A 19,859-nucleotide genomic window follows, 5' to 3' on the forward strand; every position below is an offset into this window, starting at 1 on the left:
CAGGACTAAAGCAGTTCATTTGCTAAAGACTTAAATAATAATTCCAACCAAACCAGTAGAGAAGGCAGGGGTGTGTTAGAACAGCGAAAAGCAGCATTTGGGTTGCTGCCTCCGTACCCTAGGGGCCCAATCCTCCAGGCGCATCTTCCTTCCTTGCGGGAGGAGCGGAGCAGGCACTCCTTCCTTGCTCCCTTCGTCACTCCCCACTTGTTCGAGGGGGCGGGGGCAAGTGACTTTGTCCCCAGAGGGTCAACGGACCCACTCGCCTTTCCCTTCCCTTTCCCCTTCTCTGCTCTCCTGAGAGGGCAGCTGACATATGGTTAAGAAGTTAAATTTCATTCTGTTGCAGAGCCTCAGTGGTTTAAACCACTGCACAGGACAGAGGAGGCTGCTTGGTGGGAGGGGGGGGGGAGAGAACTGGCTGAAGCAGCCTTTGTGTGCTGCATCCCCCCCCCCCCCCCAGCCTTTCGCTTTGCTGCGATCAGGCCCTGCAAAGATTTGTCCAGGGCAAAGGTGATGAATTGAGCCTAGCAGGAGGGACAGATGGCCAGAATCCTCTCTCATTATTGCATCTGGAATCCCCGCCCCCCCTCGCTATTTATTGATGAAAGCTTTGTGTAATTACCTCTCTACGCAAGGCAGATTTATGCCCCTTCACAGCTCAAAGAAAAACACAATGTGGAAAACAAGAGTCATCCGGGCTTTGATCATGATTTCACAACGCCCTGACTCACAGCTCTTGCAAAGGTGCTTAGGGTTGCCACTGGCAGAGCACATGAGGGTACACATCCTTGCCATGCTGAGATATACCAGTTCCAAACAGCAGCATGTTGCTCTAGGTCACACCCAGGGAGCCTCCTCCTTTCCCCAAGAGGAGAAGCCTTCTGGTTTCTTACCCAGTCCCACTTGCTTTGTGATGTTTTGCTTACTGGTGGGACGGAGTGATTCAGGAGCTCAGCCCCTGGCCTCTTCTACCTTTATGCTGCCTGAAACGGGATGGGGACTGCAGAAACAGGACTGTTTGCAAAACCATGTGCCTCTTTCTGGCATTAAATCCAGTGCTCTTCCGTCTGGCATTCTCCTTCAAAAAATATATATATTTCTCTGCATTGTGCAGTGGCTGAGCTTTTGCTTATCTGCCAGCACAACTTGCCCCCTCTGCTGCATCTATGGAGGGCACCAAACAGCCTCTAGGCTGCCTTGCAGGCCCAGGAACTCCTAAGCAATGAAAACGACTCTTCTGGGCTTGTGTGAGGGTCTTCAGTTGCCTCCCCTTCAAGAAGTTTTTCACGCATGCTCAGGAGACTTTTTCTTTTCTTTTAATGAATGCATTTGCATTGTCTCTTTGCAGAGGCTCCCCTGGGCCCTCCGAATACAAAGGGGGTGAGGAGCAGAGGGGCTATGCCTGCAAGGTGCTGGTGCAATCCCATTGACTCCCAGAGCTCAGGGCTTCGTATTGTGATCAGGGCAGTTTGCAATAAAAAGTGGACGGCTCATGCATCTGTTCCTTGGGGTTCGGCCACACACAAACTACCGAAAAATCTTCAAAATGGAAAGGAGTGGGTCATTTTCCTCTGCCCCTGAATGTTTTTGAACATGCCAAAGAAGCAGGTGAAGAGGAAATGCCACTCACCTTGGGCTTCCTGTTGCCTCCATACCTCTCTGATTTGTCCAGAATGGAACATTTGTGTTTTCCCTTTTAGGGATAGCCATACGTGTTCAGCATCTAGCCAGTGTGAGCATCTATATCTATATTATATTGCGTGAGCAATATGTGGGTGTTCTCATGGTCGTACACACCCCAGTCATGAAAGTGCTGCTTCTTATACAGAGTCAGACTTCGTTGTCCATCTAGCTCACTGTTGCCACTCTAAATTGACTGACAGGGGCTCTGAATCTTGGACCTTTTGTATGCAAAACCACTGAGTTATGCAGCCTTCCCTTAAAAATGGAGAGAGAGCTTCTAGTCCTCATGGTTCTGAACAAAGCACTTCATTTCAAAAGCCACATTTCCACAATGCGGTTGAGCTGTTTAAGTCCTTCCCCCTCACCAGGGATCCCTGGGAACTACAATTCCAGAAGGGGACATGGTAATTGTGAGCTGCCAAGTCCTAGGAAATGCAATTTGGAGGGCTTGTTCTGTGTGCTTTGCTCATCTGCCTGGCCTAGATTGTAGTAATAATAATAATAATAATAATAATAATAATAATAATAATAATAATAATTTATACCCCAGTTTCCCCAGCCACTCTGGGCGGCTCCCAATCGAGTGTTAAAAACAATACAGCATTAAATATTAAAAACTTCCCTAAACAAGGCTGCCTTCACATGTCTTTTGAAAATAGGATAGCTGCTTATTTCCTTGACATCTGATGGGAGACCGTTCCACAGGGCGGATGCCACTACCGAGAAGGCCCTCTGGCTGGGAAGGGGGTCAGCTGTGGCTGCTGGTGTTTCCCAGCAGGCAGGGGGAAATGATCCACATATGAGATCAATTTCTGGTGATTTGTGCATGTGCTGGGCAGGTGAGAGGGAACTGCTGAAATGCAGGTTTAATATAATCTTGGCAAACGGGTTAGTGAGACTTTAGGAGGCACTTGGAAGATGCAGAGCTGATTTCCCAACAGCATTTTCCGCAAGGGGAAAAGTGTTTCTGGCTGATATGCATTGGGCAATCCTGGTGTTTGGATATAGCTCTGGACCACGCCCCCCCCCCCTAAAATGTTGCTGCTTGTTGGCTGAGATGCCTCCCATCCTTGTACAAGGGGAATTGAAAATGAGTGGACAAGTCCAGAGAACCTCAGATGCTGTGATGGGGAGGGGCGAGAAGAGCTGAGCAGGGGTGGCTTCCAGAGCTTGGGGGGGTGGGGCGTGGGGGTGTCAGGATAGGGCTTCACTAACTTGCATTGCTCCTTCCCCTCCTTGTGATTAGCTAAATTAGTCTTCACCAGCCTGGTGGCTTCCAGATGTTTTGAACTGCAGCTCCCAGCAGTCCTGGCTAGCATGGAAAACAAAACATCTTAAACAGTTAGCTAGTTGAAACTTAGTTTTAATCCATTTTAAATCTGCATGCGGTTCCATAAGAATGCAAGAAGAATCCTGTGGGATGAGGCCAAAGGTCCGCCAACTCCAGCGTCCTGTCATCACAATGGCCAGTCAGATGCACCCCACTTAGAAACCTGCAAGCAGGATCCAAGCACAACATCAGCATCCTTCATAAGATGGAAACAAGAGCTCTGAAGACAAAAAGCATGCTTGGTTTTTAGATGGCACGCGGATGCATATTGCAGCAGCTATCATCTTAGAAGATGATATTCTAATAATATATTTATATGGTTTTATTGCTTGTTGTTTTAGACTGTCTTGGGGGGCGAGTTGTGTGGCTGAAAACAACCTACAAATTCTGGGAATATATACATCCCATCTGGTGTGAAAGTGAAGAGAGAATAGTTCCTTGAAGGCGCTGCCAGACACCTGCAGTTTTTATATGTACCTACCTTAAAATTGAGTGACTTTAAAAGTTTTGCCCAATTCATAGGGAATGAAAGATAGATAGATAGATGATAGCTAGATAGATAAGTGGCTTATAAGCAAACCTTTTTTTACACAGTACTTTAAGGCACTGTCAATTACAGTGTGCCTTACATCTTTGTCAAGAAAGTTTTTCCTAATTATAAAGCTTTTCCTTATGGTAGCCTTGTTAAACCTTTCAAGATCCAACACCCCACATTCTTTGAATTATTTTAAAAGAAAATAAAACAAATATATTCACATGACTATTTGACAGAGGAGCATATGAACCATGAAAACCACAATGAATTTTTGGGAGACAATTTATTTGGCAACACCAAATAAACAAGACTTCCAGAAATCTATTTTGTCCATACCCTGTTTTGTTTTAAATCTTAAATAATATGTTAATTTTTGCATTGGAGCTAATTCCCAAAGCTTGCTTAGCCACTCAATACTCTGAGGTGATATTTGAGCCTTCCATTTCTGGGCAAACAACATCCTTGCTGCTGTTAAATAGATCAAAAGCAGCCACCTCCAACCTAGTGTTGTTCTCCAGATGTTTAGGACCACCCCTCTCACCAACCCCAGCCAAGATGGCTGTGTGATGCTGAGACGGATGGGAGTGGTAGTGAAATAACATCTGGGAGATACCAGGTTGAGGAAGGATGATCAAACGGATGGATCGATTAATACAAAAACACTGAACCCAAAACTTTTCTTGCTGAAGCATCATTCCTTTTCCATTGTGGGGGCCAAGGCTGTTGGCAGCCGGGTGACAAGAGGCAACATTGGCTGCTGCTATTTCATCTATTTCATGAGCTCCCTGCCCTCCCAAGCGCTGCAGCACTGAGCTGCCTAAACCAAAACACGAGTTGTCTGGGTGATTCCCTTTTCCAGGCAGTTTCCCACAAGGGACTGGTCTGAAAACATGGCGTGTATTTTATTTCTGAATGAACCCAGATGTGGACAGGACTCAAGAGGGGGAAAGGAAAATATATTAACGCTCCGCCATAGCAACAACTATCACTCACTGTGTTTATGTTACAGTAGCACCACTGATTGATTGATGCTGCTATAAAGCAAACTCTTGGGAGAACATTTCTTCTTATAAACAAAAAATAAATAAGGAACTAGAGAGAGGGGGGAAGGCTGTGGAGAATGACAGATCTATTTGGGCAGCATCTATGTGTACCCCAGCAACCCTGTTCCTCCAGTCTTCCCACCGTGAACCATCTGACAGCCAGAGCCCATACCTTGTTCCCTGAACCCTGAGGAGGAGACACCTCTGCTGCTGGACTCAGGCACCTGGGAGGGTCAGGAGAGCCCTGAGTAGCTTTCTCCAAGGCAGTCCCCACAGCTTGAAAAACCAGCCGCTACAGACAAGGGCACCAGCACTTTAACTGGACTGATGGTGCATAGGTGAAGGGGCTTCTATCTTGACTCCCTGCCCAGACTAGAGAGTTCTGCTGGTTGCTCCAAGATGTTTCTGAGACAACTTGCCTCAGTTGCAGGACTGCTTAGCTCAAGTCCTTAACTAGCACCTTAGTCCTTATTCAAAACCTGGCTTGGCCCCTGTTCCAGAACCCAGAGCCTATTTATCTCATAACAACCCACCCAAGAAGAGCCCTGCTGCAGCAAGATCAGACCCACTGTTGAATAGTTTGTTTAAATGTTAGGGTTCATTATTGTTTCACAGGATGTGTACCGCTTTAAAAGCCAGGGTCATATCCTGACCTAGTTTTTACAGCTGTGTAGCAGGTGCTGATAAGTCACTGTAATTCGCTGTGTCAGCAATTGTGAATGACATATAATGTGCAGTATGTACCTTATTCTGCCCTGGTGGGTGACAATTATAGACAGTATGTAAGATGTGTGTTTGGGAAGTTGTTATTAAACCTTGCAAAGATATCTTTGCGTCTCTTCAGTGTTTCCATCTGTGTGGTCTACTCTGCATGCACTCTGCGACATGTTTCAATGCCCAATACCCAGTGGCTCTGGCGGGGGGCAGGGGCGGAGAGTGGGCATTGCTGGTGTGCGTGTGTCCCGGGGGCATGGTGTGGCGCCCTCAGGGGCATGACACCCAGCCCGTGGGGGGCAGCCGCAATGGCACCCCACTGGGATCGTGATTTCAGGGGTGGTGCATTCCCTCCGCACCCCTGTTCCTCTGCCAGTGCCAATACCCACCTGTTGCAACACTCTGTTGTCACAATGGCCAACCAGGTGTGCATTAGGGGAAGCCTGAAAGTAGGACCTGAACGCAACAGCAGCACTCTCCCCACCTGTGACTCCCAACAGCTGGTATTCAAAGGCATTCCACCTCTGGCAGTGGAGGTGGTCAGTGGCGTAGCGTGGGGGGTGCAGGGGGGGCCGGGCGCACCGGGCACAACATCTGGGGGTTAGGGTTAGGGGGCGCAAATCCACAGGTTAGGGGGCGCAAATCCACGGGTTAGGGGGCGCAAATCCACGGGTTAGGGGGCGCAAATCCACGGGTTAGGGGGCGCAAATTACTTGCCTTGCCCCAGGTGCTGACAACCCACGCTATGCCACTGGAGGTGGTGGAACATAACCATCATGGCTAGTAGCCATTGAGAGCCTTGTCCTCTTCCATGAATGAGGTTGTCTTAATCCTCTTTTGGAGCCATCCAAGTTTGCCATCACTGCCTGCTTGGGAAGCCAGTTCCATAGTTTTAATTACCATATTTTTCGCTTTATAAGATGCACCAGACCATAAGACGCACCTAGTTTTTGGAAGAGGAAAACAAGAAAAAAAATATTCTGAATCTCAGAAGCCAGAACAGCAAGAGGGATTGCTGCACAGTGAAAGCAGCAATCCCTCTCGCTGTTCTGGCTTCTGTGATAGCTGCGCAGCCTGCATTCGCTCCGTAAGACGCACACACATTTCCCCTTACTTTTTAGGAGGGAAAAAGTGAGTCTTATAGAGCAAAAAATACGGTATACTCTGTGTGAGGAAGCAATTTATTTTGCTAGTCCTGAATCTCCCATCTCCCAACATTCAGCTTCACTGCATGGTCCCACTTCACATTCTTATATACCTCCATCGTGTCTCCTGTTACTCACATGTTTAAAAAACTAAAATAAACCTTTCCTTGTAGGGGAATTTCATCATCCTCTCAATCGTTTTGGTTGCCCCTTTCTGAAACTTTTTGAGCTCCACAATATCTATTTGGGAGTGACGTGACCAAAATTGTACACAGTATTCCAAGTGCAGGCACACCAAAATGATCAAGGTGATATTAGCAGTTTTCTTTCCAAATTCATTTAATATTTTTTTCTAACATGGAATTCACCTTATTCACAGCTGCTATGCAATAAATTTTTCATTTAAACATCTCATAAAGTGGCTCGTGATATACATTAAAACCATTATGTAACAATAAGTAAGAACAGTCAAAATATCCAGAGAGTAATACCACCTAATTTTAGTAACAACCACAGCCAGAACAACAACAAAGATCTCGGTTTCGACAGTCAGGAGATGGCCAGGTAAACAGAAATGTCTCTATGTAGGGTAGCTCACAAAGTTTATACACATCTAGTCTGTTACTAAATTAAGTAGCAGACAATATATTATCTCTGTGTGCTTTGATTCTGGAATTCTTGCAAGTTTGTGGCTCCCTTTTAAGGAGTCAAATGTAATCTGCTCCCCATTCTCCAAAGACTTATTTGCATTTGTATTTTTAGATACGAAGGGCCATATTCCTTTGGTGTTTTTGTTTGTAAAGCCCAGTAAACTGAGAATCAAGCTGTGTTGCCCAGAGATAAGCCCCATGTTTTTCAGTCCTGATTTGAAAAGCAGGGGCTCTTGAAGAAAGCTTAGGGGAAACTCCTGCTCAAGGAAATTAAATCAACTGTCTGTTAATCATACCATGTGCCAACCCCCAGACCACTCTCCCAATCGAGGGACCGTTAGATGTCCCTTTCTGAGCCTTGGTTGCGATAAAGGGGGGGACGGACCCATAAGTAAAACTCATTTCCATGGGGCTGGCCAATAAGTGCTTCACAGTAGCTTGCATGCCAGGAAACATTGCATGTGATGCAATGACAGAGTTTTTATTAAAGATAAATTGCATACCATAAAACCAAGAGCGGTTTCTGCAGCAGTGAAGTCTGAGGGCCAAACTGGTCAGCAACTTTCAGTCCCCTTGAGTCAAATTCTGCCCACTTGGAGCCCTCTTAGTTGTCAGCCTGGGGAGGCAAAAGAGGTGTGGTGCCATCTGTGGCAAGAGGCTTAGCTGGTTGGCAGTCGGGTGGTGGGATCAGAGGCTGGGAATGACCCCGGTGTTGTTTCATTGGTAGCCTGTGGCAGAAAGGTAAAATGCTGCAACAGAATTTGAACCATCACAGCCATCTCTAGTGGCCCTGCGGGAAAATGAGTGGCTGATTGGTCTACTCTGTCTTCCAATAAACTGAGCCTTGAGGCGCCATTTTGTTTCCCTGTCCTTAATGTTTGTTTTCTATGCTGAGTGACCTTGCATTTATTGCCTGTGTCTTATCAGTCTTAGGGCTTGTAGATTTGCAGCTTAATGTTGCAGATAAGGTAGTCCTGTAGCCCTTGCAACCCAGGACGAGGAAGAAAGGGCAGCTTCTTTTTGCGGGACTCTTCCTCTCCTACCAGGTGCAGCTTTCTGCATAGAAAAGTGAGTTGGGTTTTCTTTCCCTGAAATCTGATTGCAGGCACCTTTCTCTCATGCAATCACTAACGTATTTTGGCCTCATCTGATTCATCAAATGGTTAACCTCCAAGGTTTCTTAGCCATAAATCCCACCTGCAGCTTACCTGTCCTGTGCCTCTCAAGAACATCAGCACTAGGTCTGCAACTTCTTAATTGACTAAATCATTTTTAAAAATACAGTGGTGCCTCAGGGTACAGATGCTTCAGGTTACAGACTCCGCTAACCCAGAAATAGTACCTCAGGTTAAGAACTTTGCTTCAGGATGAGAACAAAAATCGTGTGGGGGCTGCGCGAGGCCCCATTAGCTAAAGTGGTACCTCAGACTAAGAACAGTTTCAGGTTAAGAACGGAGCTTCAGAACGCATTCAGTTCTTAACCCGAGGTACCACTGTACTCTGCTAAAAGGTGTCTCAGTTTAGTGATGAACTGAAGACTATAGTTTCTTGAATTTCCCCTCCCCCCTCCCTCAAAAAATAGGCCTCCATCTTCCTCTCTTCTAATTTCAGTAGGTGTGGGGTTTCCTTATGAGGTGGCCAGGGGCGATGTGTTTGCGTGTTTTTCTTTGCTTCACCTACCTCTCCAGTATTTTGTGTCTTCCTTAGCTGCCCGCATTTGCTGGTTTGAAAAAAAAGCCTCATGGGAGGAGCTACTTTATGGAAATCGTCTGCTGGACTTTAAATCAAAGTCCTACAACAAATGAAACTGATCTGTATAAAACATCACTTGAAAAAAAGAGACAATGCATGCATTTTTGTAAACGACAAAATCTTTAATAAAAATATTTTTTCAAAAAAATAAAGTTTGGGAAGCTAGGCAGGCTGGATACTGAGTGAGATCGCTGTACCTGCTGGTGGTGGTTATTTTTTTAAAAAAATGTAAACCAATATCTTGAAAAGTAAAAAGTAGGAAAATGTAGTGATTTGCACAGTAGACTGTGCCCCTTGCTTCCCTGGAGATCCCAGCTAAGGGTGATGTGGGGTTTTTAGGAAGCGTCTGTGGAAACTGGCAGTAGTACATTGTCTATTAACAAAGTGCTGTGTTTTGCTTGTTGTTTTGCTTCAGAACTTACTTGGTTCCTTTTTACTCATATGCAAATGTAATGCATTAATTGATTGGCTAATTGACCAAAGGGATGCGGGTGGTCTAAACCACAGAGCCTAGGGCTTGCCGATCAGAAGGTCGGTGGTTTGAATCCTCGCGACTGGGTGAGCTCCCGTTGCTCGGTCCCAGCTCCTGCCTACCTAGCAGTTTGAAAGCACATCAAGTGCAAGTACCGGCGGGAAGGTAAACGGTGTTTCCGTGCGCTGATCTGGTTCACCAGAAGCGGCTTAGTCATGCTGGCCACATGACCCCGGAAGCTGTCTGCGGACAAACGCTGGCTCCCTTGGCCTATAGAATGAGATGAACATGCAACCCCAGAGTCGTCCGTGACTGGACCTAACAGGGGTACCTTTACCTAATTGACCAAAACCCATATGACTGATTGGCTGTAACCCACCCATTGTAGCAAGATGTCATTGCAGTAGCTCTTGTTTGCCTGAAGCAACCTCCTTAGAGCAGCCTGGCTGGGGTTGATGGGCTTTGTAGTCCAAAACAGCTGGAGGGCACCAGGTTGGAGAAGGCTACTCTAGAGCAGTGTTCCCCAACCTTGGGCCTCCAGCTGTTTTTGGACTACAACTCCCATCATCCCTTGCTAGCAAGACCAGTGGTCAAGGATGATGGGAATTGTAGTCCAAAAACAGCTGGAGGCCCAAGGTTGGGGAACACTGCTCTAGAGCATAGTGCATTTGGGCAGCATCAAATGAAATGGATGCTTAATGGAATTTCAGTTTAGTTGCAAGGATATATCCTTGTGAGACTGGTTCATTCATCTTGTTGTTTAAATTGATCTCTCTTTAGAGGCTGTTTTTCAAAGAAGAAAAGAATGTGCTCTTCTTAATAGGATAATGTATTCATTTTGCTTTTTGCTTGTTTTCTGTCTTAATTCTCAAGCTTTCATTTTTCTCCCCCTCTTTTAGCTATGTCTGCATTTGAAATTCAGCCACTTCCAGTGGAGGCGCATGAAGGGAGTGTGGCTCGCTTTGCATGCAAAATCTCTGCCAACCCTCCTGCCATCATCACCTGGGAGGTGAATCGGACAACCTTGCCAATAGCCATGGACAGGTATGGATACTTGGTTCTCTTCCACTAAACCTATTTATTACACCTGCATCTTACCATTCTTGCAAGAAGTTCAGGGCAGCAGTGTGTGTTGGGGTTGTCCCATTTTATTAGGGGACCGAGATTAGGCTAAGAGAACATACTGTCACCCAGTGAGCTTAAGGGCTGAGCAGGGATCCAAACTCTGGTCTCCCTGGGGCCAAGTTCAGCATCATCATACTGGTTCTCTGATTCATTCTGAAACTCTTCTCCCCTCCCTTTCCACAATCCTTTCAGAATAACTGCATTGCCGACGGGAGTGCTGCAGATCTATGGCGTCCAACAGAAGGATGCTGGGAATTATCGCTGTGTCGCCACAACAGTTGCCAACCGGCGCAAAAGTGTCGAGGCGATGCTCACGGTTGTCCCAGGTATCCTGATAATATCTTGCTGACTCTAGCATTGCTCCATTTCATCACCTGCAGGCACTGACTTCCCTCATGGGACAACTGCCCAGATTTTCACTGCGGGTCTATTCCTTCATAATTTGGGGCCTGATCCTAAGACTTGCTGTGCCACATTCATGTTTGGTGGGTCTCTGCGTGTATGTCAGCTGTGCATTTCCATTTAACTCTCTGCTTGCTTGTGCTTCTTATTTTTTTAAGCCTCCAACATTAAGCTTTTCCACAAGCCATCCATCATAGCTGGTCCTCAGAACATCACAACTTCCCTCCACCAAACTGTCATCTTTGAATGCATTGCCACAGGGAATCCAAAGCCCATTGTTTCCTGGAGCCGTTTAGGTGAGTCCTGAAACCGATCTTTGGCTCTTCACTTTGGGCAAATTGAAGATGGTCTCCTCTTTCATTTCCACCATCATTGTGCCAGATGAGGAAAAGGAGGAGAGAAAGAGATGGTCCAGGGCTTCCTCTTGTTTCCAGTTTGTGTTTTCACACTGTTGCTGTAGAACCAGGTTGGGGGCTGGGAGCGCAGTGATCAAATGAATGTTGAGATCAGTGCTGGGGGAGAATCCTCCAGGACTTCCCTAGTAGGAGGCAAGAGTTTTTCCACAGACTAGTCAATGTGGAAGGAGGGTAGGAAACTTGACAGGCACTTTCCATCCTCTAAAGCAATGGGGAGAGGGAGCTGCATTCCTCCGGGGGTCATGCATGAGGAAGGGCTTAAGCTCAGCAGCAGAGCATCTGCTTTGCATGCAGAAGGCTCCAATGTGGCATATCCTGAAATCCTGAAGAGGCACCACTAGGTCTGTGGTTGAGAATCCTGGGCTAGATGGATCCAGTGATCTACCTTGGTAAAAGGCAGCTTCCTATGTTGAGGGTTACATGCCAGTGGTGTAGGGGTGCCAGAACCCCCTCCCTCCCTACACCCCTTCTCTGTCTCACACACAACATGCCCCATTCATATTTTTTCTCGCACACACCACATGGCCCATCCCCATTCACATGCTTACAAGCACATGCTCCATTCATTCACAATCTCTCTTATGTGCACACAACCACCCATTTACATACAGAAACATGCACCTCCTTCATCCATTCATTCTCTTACACCCACAATCTGTTTCCAACCCCTTCTTCTTCCCCTGTGGTTCTGGCCCAGATTGGGAGGCCCATGCCTGCGCTTTGCATCAGGAAAAACCTCCCACTCACTCCAGTGAGATATAAAATTCACCCCATACAAACTGCAGGTGTGTATTGGGGGGAGAGGCTATTGTGGATCTTAGGATGGTGGATAGGATTCCTTTGCTCCTTGCTCATCCAGATGGGCCCCCTGTGTCTTCTGTTCGAATTGGGGAAAGAAGCTTCCATTAATTTCAGGTGGAATGTCTTTTCCTCTGCAGTTGCAGGCCAAATATCATCCAGACTAAGACTCTGACATAGGGATTAATTCTTTTGCCACTGCTGTGACGCCAGTGCGGTTCTGGCCTCTGCGCCTGCTGTCCTCATAGAAGAAAAGCTCCCTTTGGAGCATATGGGAGCTTTTTCCCAAACTGCAGCTGTGGCCATGCTCTTAAAGCTTCCCAGGCCCCACAGAGTCAGCTGTGCCAGTGCAAAGCTTGCATGCTGTAAAAGAAGCAGGGTTGCAGCTGATGAGCAACAGCACTGCAGGCAAGACTTGTCTTGTGTAGAAGGATCCGGTGGCCATTGCCGCTTCACAAATGGGATGTCTGGAATTGGATGTTGTCTGTTGGGGTCAGCTTCACAACAGTGGTTGGAAAGTGTTTAAGAAGCAGGAAGTATGGGAATGCCGAGGGTAACGTCAGCACTGTTCCAGGACTGAAGAGGTTATGCCTATGCAAGCGTTGGGGATCAGGTCAGAATGCTTTCACCCAATTCTTACTAGCTGGATGTCCATCAAACAAATTCTAGAATGAATTAGACTGGAGGTGGCTCACCTGTGGTCCTCTCAGATGTTGTGGGACTGCAGGTTCCATCACTCCTAACCACTGGCCATGTGGGCAGATGGAAAGTCTACAGGTTAGCCACCCCTGGATTGGATTCTTCGCTGAAGTGTAGACTGGTGTTGAGCCATCACAAAGAGAACCTGGGCAGTGAAGGGGGACTTCAGAAGGTGGAATTGGTTTATCCACCACCAAAGAACATCTTCATTGCTGGCTTGTTTCCCCCAAACAGACCATAAATCCATTGACGTTTTCAACACTCGTGTGCTTGGGAATGGGAATCTCATGATCTCGGATGTGAAAGTACAGCACTCTGGCGTTTACATCTGCCGCGCTACAATTCCTGGCACGCGCAACTTCACCACTGCGATGGCAACACTTGTTGTGCTAGGTGAGCTGACTTTGAAAGCCTCTCAGGGTTGGGTGTCAAGCAGATTTAGCCACTGAAGAAATGGCGTTGCTCATGCAACATCAGGCTTTGAGAACCTGGTGTACTCTGGTATTTTTAACTACAATTCCCATCAGACCCAGGCAGCACAAGCACACTGTGTTACTCTGGAACAAAGCCTTCCTGTTGAGTGAAGGGTCTTGTTGCTTGGGCTGGTGAGGCTGAACTGTGAAAATAAACCAGATGAGGAGACTCTGTAGAAATGCTCTACAGGAGGCACAGAAGCAGAGATCCGCTAAATAATAATAATAATAATAATAATAATAATAATAATAATAATAATTTATACCCTGCCCATCTGGCTGAGTTTCCCCAGCCACTCATGTGTAACTTGATCTTAAATTTCATGCCTGTCCTAACCCAGAGGCTTGAAGTGATGAGTGATGAAGCAGGGTATGGAACATCTGTAAAATAGCCAAATACGGTAAAGGTAAAGGGACCCCTGACCATTAGGTCCAGTTGCGACCGACTCTGAGGTTGCGGCGCTCATCTCGCTTTATTGGCCGAGGGAGCGGGTGTACAGCTTCCGGGTCATGTGGCCAGCATGACTAAGCTGCTTCTGGTGAACCAGAGCAGCGCATGGAAACGCAGTATACCTTCCCGCTGGAGTGGTACCTATTTATCTACTTGCACTTTGATGTGCTTTTGAACTGCTAGGTTGGCAGGAGCAGGGACCAAGCAACGGGAGCACACCCCGTCGTGGGGATTCGCAATAGCCAAATAGCATCTCATTAAAAATGGCTCAGACTTTGCAACTCTAGAGCAGACTCTAGAGCAGACTCTAGAGCAGGCGTGGCCAAACTTGGCCCTCCAGATGTTTTGGGACTGCAACTCCCATAATCCCTAGGATGGGAATTGTAATCCCAAAACATCTGGAGGGCCACGTTTGGCCATGCCTGCTCTAGAGGAAAAGGGGAGGTTTAACATATTCTGGGATCTTGCCTGAGAAAGATTTTGGTTTCAACTTTTGTTTCATAATCCCTCAGCTCCCCCTTCATTTGTGGAGTGGCCGGAAAGCTTGACGAGGCCTCGAGCTGGCACTGCTCGTTTTGCCTGCCAGGCAGAAGGCATCCCAGCACCCAAGATGTCCTGGCTGAAGAACGGGAGGAAGATCCATTCCAACGGCAGAATCAAAATGTACAACAGGTGAGAACGGCCAGCTGCCCAATGACTCTGGAGCTATTGAGGACGTGTGGGGAGAGGTGCTCCTGCCAAGGTAGGGAGGTGGATTTGGGGGTGTCACAGTGAAGAATTGGCAGGTCTGACCCATGGATGGCGTGGCAGTGTATTCATTCCAGTGTGGCATGTGGATTGGAACATCTTTGCAGTTGGTTGTTTTTTTAATTTTGAATAATTCCAATCATGTTCTTTCCATTATTTATGTGCCTTTTTAATAGCAGAATAAATACCTAGCAATGGTACTAAATAACAAACTTATGTCTGTCTTGCCCTTGTCACCATGAGAAGTGTCCAACCACTGGTTTTAATGTTTGTTTGTTTTGTACATGGTACATCCAATCACTTTTAAAAATAAATAAAAATAAATCTGTACATGTAAAACCAATGGTGCAAATATAGGAAGCTGAGTAGGTGGACAGTCTGCTCTTGCTGCTTTTTGATTTTTCCCTGGGCTCTTGTTGTCTGTCTGTCTGTCTAGCAAACTGGTGATCAACCAGATCATCCCTGAAGATGATGCCATCTACCAGTGCATGGCCGAGAACAGCCAGGGCTCCATCCTGTCCAGGGCACGATTGACGGTAGTTCTGTCCGAAGACCGGCCCAGTGCCCCTTGCAATGTCCATGCAGAAACTATGTCAAGTTCAGCCATCCTTCTGGCCTGGGAGAGGCCGCTATACAATTCAGACAAAGTCATCGCTTACTCAGTGCACTACATGAAGGCAGAAGGTAAGTATGGTATCTGTCTGATGAGCACCCTGAGCTGCTGCTTGGCTCTTCCATATTTCGGGCACAAGAGGCTTCCCTATAGAATGGATGATTCTGGGCCTTTTTGAGGGCAAGGGCATATAAATCTGCTGCAGTCTTGAGGACCAGCATCCTCCCTCCTTCTCCTCTGGCTCATGCAAGTTCCTCCATAGACTTCTGCAGCATTTCCTTTTATTTACCTTTTGCTCTCTGGGATAAATCATATGAAGAATTGTAATGTGCTGCCTAATCGGTGGGGTTTTAGGTACTGTAATACAATATCTGGCTTGTGGTTCCCTTGAAATGAATGTATGGGGAAGTCGCTGGGCCTGTTTTAAGGAGATCAAATAGCATGTGGCATTTATACTTCCAGTATCTTTTGAAAGCCAACTTTAACTGGTGTGTCATTACTCTTCCACTGATGAATCAAGTTTATATTCTGTGTGGGTTGTTGGGCCCCAGACTGTGTTTGGATGCATGTATGTCTATAATGGCACTTCAATATCTTCCCCAGACTCAGTTGCTTGCATTCAGATTGACCAATGGAGGAAGGATATGGTAGTTGTCACCCTTCTATACCCTCCAAGCTAGATTACTTCAACGTGCTGTATGTGGGGCTGCCATTTAAGAATATTTAGAGGCTTCTGCTATGGAGGCAGAATTCCCCTTTTTAGCAGGGAATAGATGGCCATGACTGTTGAAGAACTCCAATCTTAGGAGATCTGGAGTGGCATCTGTTGGCTTCCAGACATGGTTTACGTGCCAGTTTCAACCTTTTAAATCACCTGGGGTCACTTGAGGAGGCCCATCTCCCCATAGGAGCCTGGTCTTGTAGGTGGAAGTGTAAAGGATCCTACTTCTACCCCTGAATCTCTCATGGCTCCCTGTTGTGTAGCAGTTACCTTGAGCCATGGGTCTGGCATAGTGATCACTCAGAAGGACCTGCTGCTCTCTCTCAACCTCTCTGACCTTTTTAACTATTCAACATACCCAATATTTCCACACCTCGTTATGGAGGGTCGTTGAGGTATGCAAAAGAATGACCACCAGGTTGGTTTGTGTAAGAAATGAATTTACCTTCTTACATTTACAAAACGCATTTTATAGACCAGCTTCTGCCTCGCCAGAATAAATACTGAAGGTTTCTGGAAATTATATGGGTACAATACGTTAACTGTTTGATAACCGATGGACTGGATAAAAGCAAGACTTGGCTGTTGATTCCCCCTGGTAGCAGCAGCATCCTTAGCCTGTCCTGAAGCACTCTGGGAACTTTGTGGGAACTCTTGAATTGCTGGAGGTGTATCTGGTCTCACAGCCTTTTCCACTGAAAAAAACTCCACAGCTCACAGTGGTTAACACAAAGACAAAATTCAAGCAATAAAATGCAGCATGCAAAAATGTAAGACAGCCAACTCCTGCCATCTTAAAACAACAGCCACCTAAAAGCCAAACACAACTATCACCCTCCCTAAAGACAGGCCAGTCCCACCCCACTCCCCACCCCCCAAAATAAATCAGTGAGCAGGAGCAAGGGGAAATTCTCAGGCAACAACTCCTCCTTATAAAGGTACTGGGCAAGGGAGTGGCTGAAAAAATATGTACCTTGATGCTTCTGCACAATGTTCCCCCATGCAAAAAATGAGGTGGGTAGGTCTACATGCCACCTGCGGGATCAGATCCAACATGCCTCTGAGTCCCACTTGCTGGAGCCTGATGCAAGATCAGCTTAGCTCTTCTGACGTCCTTGTTTGTAGCTGCACTGTCCATGGAGGGAAAGCCGAGAAGTTTCTTCCACTTCCTGTTGACAAAGCGCTGCACTTTTCACACAATCCCGATATTGCTCCATTCGCTGTAAAGAAATGCAACATTTCTAAAATATGCTCCAAAAATCTGGTCATATTTTCCTCCACCTGCCTCACAGGCCAAATAATAAAAGTTAGCATTGAATACAAATTGGGCTAGGGGCAGAGGTAGCAGAGAGAGAAAACAAACAGGTGTCTGCTGAGAGCTACTTAAAGAAAAGAAAAAGGTATTTCAAACTGGGGCAGGGGAGATGTTTGTGGTTCTAGGGAGAATGGGGACTTGATGAGGGAGCGTGTTAATTCCTTGTTAGCGATTAAGAAAAGGAACAAAGGAAGGGCTGATTGGGTGGGAGGGAGGGGGAGTCTGCCTTGTCTTCTCTGCTGCCTCTTCTAGGCGGGGGCCTCCGTTCCTCCCCATGGAGTCTTCCCAGCTATTCAAGACAAGAAGGAGCCCTTTCAGTTTGGGTTCAGGGATCCTGTGTAGCAGGTCAGAAATCGTGCCATGCAGTTCCTAATTAACCAGCCATTAATTAGGGTGTTGTGAGATGCTCATAATCTTGCCTAATTAAAATGCTATCAAGTTAACTCAAAACTGTGGGAAAACCGACTGGTGGAATTTTTGTTGTTCAGTTTGTAGAGAGGTTCTGTTCTTAGGAGGGGAGGCTTAAACTGCTTCAAGGAGCGAGGTTTGTGGGTTTTTGTTTTTTTCCACAAAGTTGACAAGCAATTTGGCATGAATTGTGCATTAAGGAAGGGCCTCTGGCTGCTGCCGCCACCAGCTGCTTTCTGCTTTAGAGCTTTGCTGTATAGGAATGAAGCAGGACAAAGCCCCCACCAAGCCTAGCATGCATTTATGGGGCACGTTTGGATGTAAATTGCTGCACTCATTAAGGAGGAAAAGCATGTTTTAAACTAATCCTTGTTGCTCTGTCCCTGAACTAAAACAGGTACACAGTCCTGTGTGCACCAAACAGAACAAATCTATTCACAGGATCATTTGAGTTAAAATGGGGAGCCAGGGGTCCAGAGCATCTTCGTTTTGATTTGGTTGGTGTTTTTAAGCAGCTACAGCAGAGCACTCACCACCCCCAGAGTCCAAAATGAGAGGGGCCATAAAGCAGGAGACCCAGAGGCTGTGATGGCTCCCCTCCTTCCTGCTTTCTCTTCACAGTTTGTTGTGGTTTAGTTTTCTGAATGGCGTTTTTGAGCTGAATCAGCACATCCACCGAGAGCCTTCTGTTCAGCACATCCCAAAGCCCCATGTTCTGTAGCAAGGCACAGTTTGGTAGCATGAAACTGCTTTCACTCAGACTACAAAAGAAACCCCATTCTGACCCAGTCCGAATATTTTTCTCAGAAATGCCCCATTTTTAGTGGTTGGACTTACTTCCAAGTAAGAATGCCACCTTGTGGTTCAATCCTAAACCTCATTACATACAAGGAAATCTCCCTGATTTATTCTTGCCTGGCTTAGGGCGATTTACCAGGTAAATGTTGATAAGATCGCAGCCTTAAACATATAATCCTGTAGAGAGGTTTCAGGTGCATTTGTTTCTGAAAATTCTTTCTGCATTCCAGGTTTAAATAATGAAGAATATCAAGTTGTTATTGGAAACGACACAACACATTATATTATTGACGACTTGGAGCCTGCCAGCAACTACACCTTCTACATAGTGGCCTACATGCCGATGGGAGCTAGCCAAATGTCTGACCATGTGACACAACACACCCTGGAAGACAGTAAGTTCTTTTCTTAAAAAAATACTTATATCATGCCTTTCCCCTGACAGGGACTCATGGTGCATTTTAAAGCTAAAATAGAAATAGCTAAAAGCTGAAAAAGCAACAATTAAAAAACAATTAAAGTTGTGTGTGTGAGACAGAACGAGAGACTTATCCCGTTACATCAGAGGGAAAGCTGTTCTTCTTTCTGCTTCTCCTCCTCTTAGTCCCTCTGAGGGCTCCTGAGATCAGCTTGACAAGCCAAAGCCCCACAGATATTCTCATCTCCTGGCTGCCGATTCCAGCCAAGTACCGGCGAGGCCAGGTCGTCTCCTTCCGCTTGTCATTTCGACTCAGCACCGAGAGCACCGTCCAGGTTCTGGAGCTCCCAGGCACGACCTACGAACACCTTTTAGGGGGCCTGAAGCCCGACAGCATCTATTTGGTTCGTATCTCTGCAGCAACTCGGATTGGCTGGGGAGAGGCCTCCCTGTGGACTTCTCATCACACGCCAAAAGCCACGAGTGTCAAAGGTGTGTCATCTTTTCAATTTAATATATGCCCAAATACAGTGGTGCCTCGCAAGACGAAAAGAATCCGTTCCGCGAGTCTTTTCGTCTTGCGGTTTTTTCGTCTTGCGAAGCAAGCCCATTAGCGGATTAGCGCTATTAGCGCTATTGGCAGTTTAAGGGCTATTAACGCCTATTAAAGGCTTAAGGGATTAGCGGATTAGCTGCTAAAAGGCTATTAGCAGCTTAGCGCTTCAGAAAAAGGGGTTGGGGAGCGGGGAAAAAACCTCAAAAATTTTCGTCATTTTCGTCTTGCGAAGCAAGCCCATAGGGAAATTCGTCTTGCAAAGCGCCTCTGCAGACGGAAAACCCTTTCGTCTTGCGGGTTTTCTGTCTTGCGAGGCATTCGTCTTGCGGGGCACCACTGTAATGGACCTTTCAACTGCAAGTCACTGCAGAACATCTCTAGCAAGCTAACCTGAATTGCCCCCTGGTGTCCTTTCCTTTGAAGTGTTGTCCTTGCAGCCCTGTGGCTCAACTGAAGTTTATATTTGCTGCTTCATGAACTCATTTCACCTGCATTTTATGATATGGGGCATTAGTTTTGCACAGACTTTGCACCGGCTCTGTAGGCTGTGTAGCAGTGGGTGTGATGCACTGGACCTCCCAGGGGTTTTACA

At 46.5% G+C, this 19,859-nt stretch overlaps 1 protein-coding gene across 2 annotated transcripts in view; it reads left to right on the forward strand.

Annotated features, from left to right (window-relative positions):
- PRTG (protogenin) overlaps positions 1-19,859 on the forward strand; it is an 85,938-nt gene that overhangs the window by 23,728 nt on the left and 42,351 nt on the right. For both annotated transcript variants that reach the window (XM_083413000.1, XM_083413001.1), the window contains exons 3-10: positions 10,227-10,371; positions 10,645-10,778; positions 11,013-11,150; positions 13,002-13,160; positions 14,204-14,363; positions 14,875-15,122; positions 18,524-18,688; positions 18,898-19,203. In XM_083413000.1, coding sequence (XP_083269126.1) covers positions 10,227-10,371; positions 10,645-10,778; positions 11,013-11,150; positions 13,002-13,160; positions 14,204-14,363; positions 14,875-15,122; positions 18,524-18,688; positions 18,898-19,203 — 1,455 coding nt within the window. The remainder of the gene's footprint in view (positions 1-10,226; positions 10,372-10,644; positions 10,779-11,012; positions 11,151-13,001; positions 13,161-14,203; positions 14,364-14,874; positions 15,123-18,523; positions 18,689-18,897; positions 19,204-19,859) is intronic.

Source organism: Podarcis tiliguerta, assembly GCF_965153285.1.
Source record: "Podarcis tiliguerta genome assembly, chromosome: 14".
Taxonomy (NCBI): domain Eukaryota; kingdom Metazoa; phylum Chordata; class Lepidosauria; order Squamata; family Lacertidae; genus Podarcis; species Podarcis tiliguerta.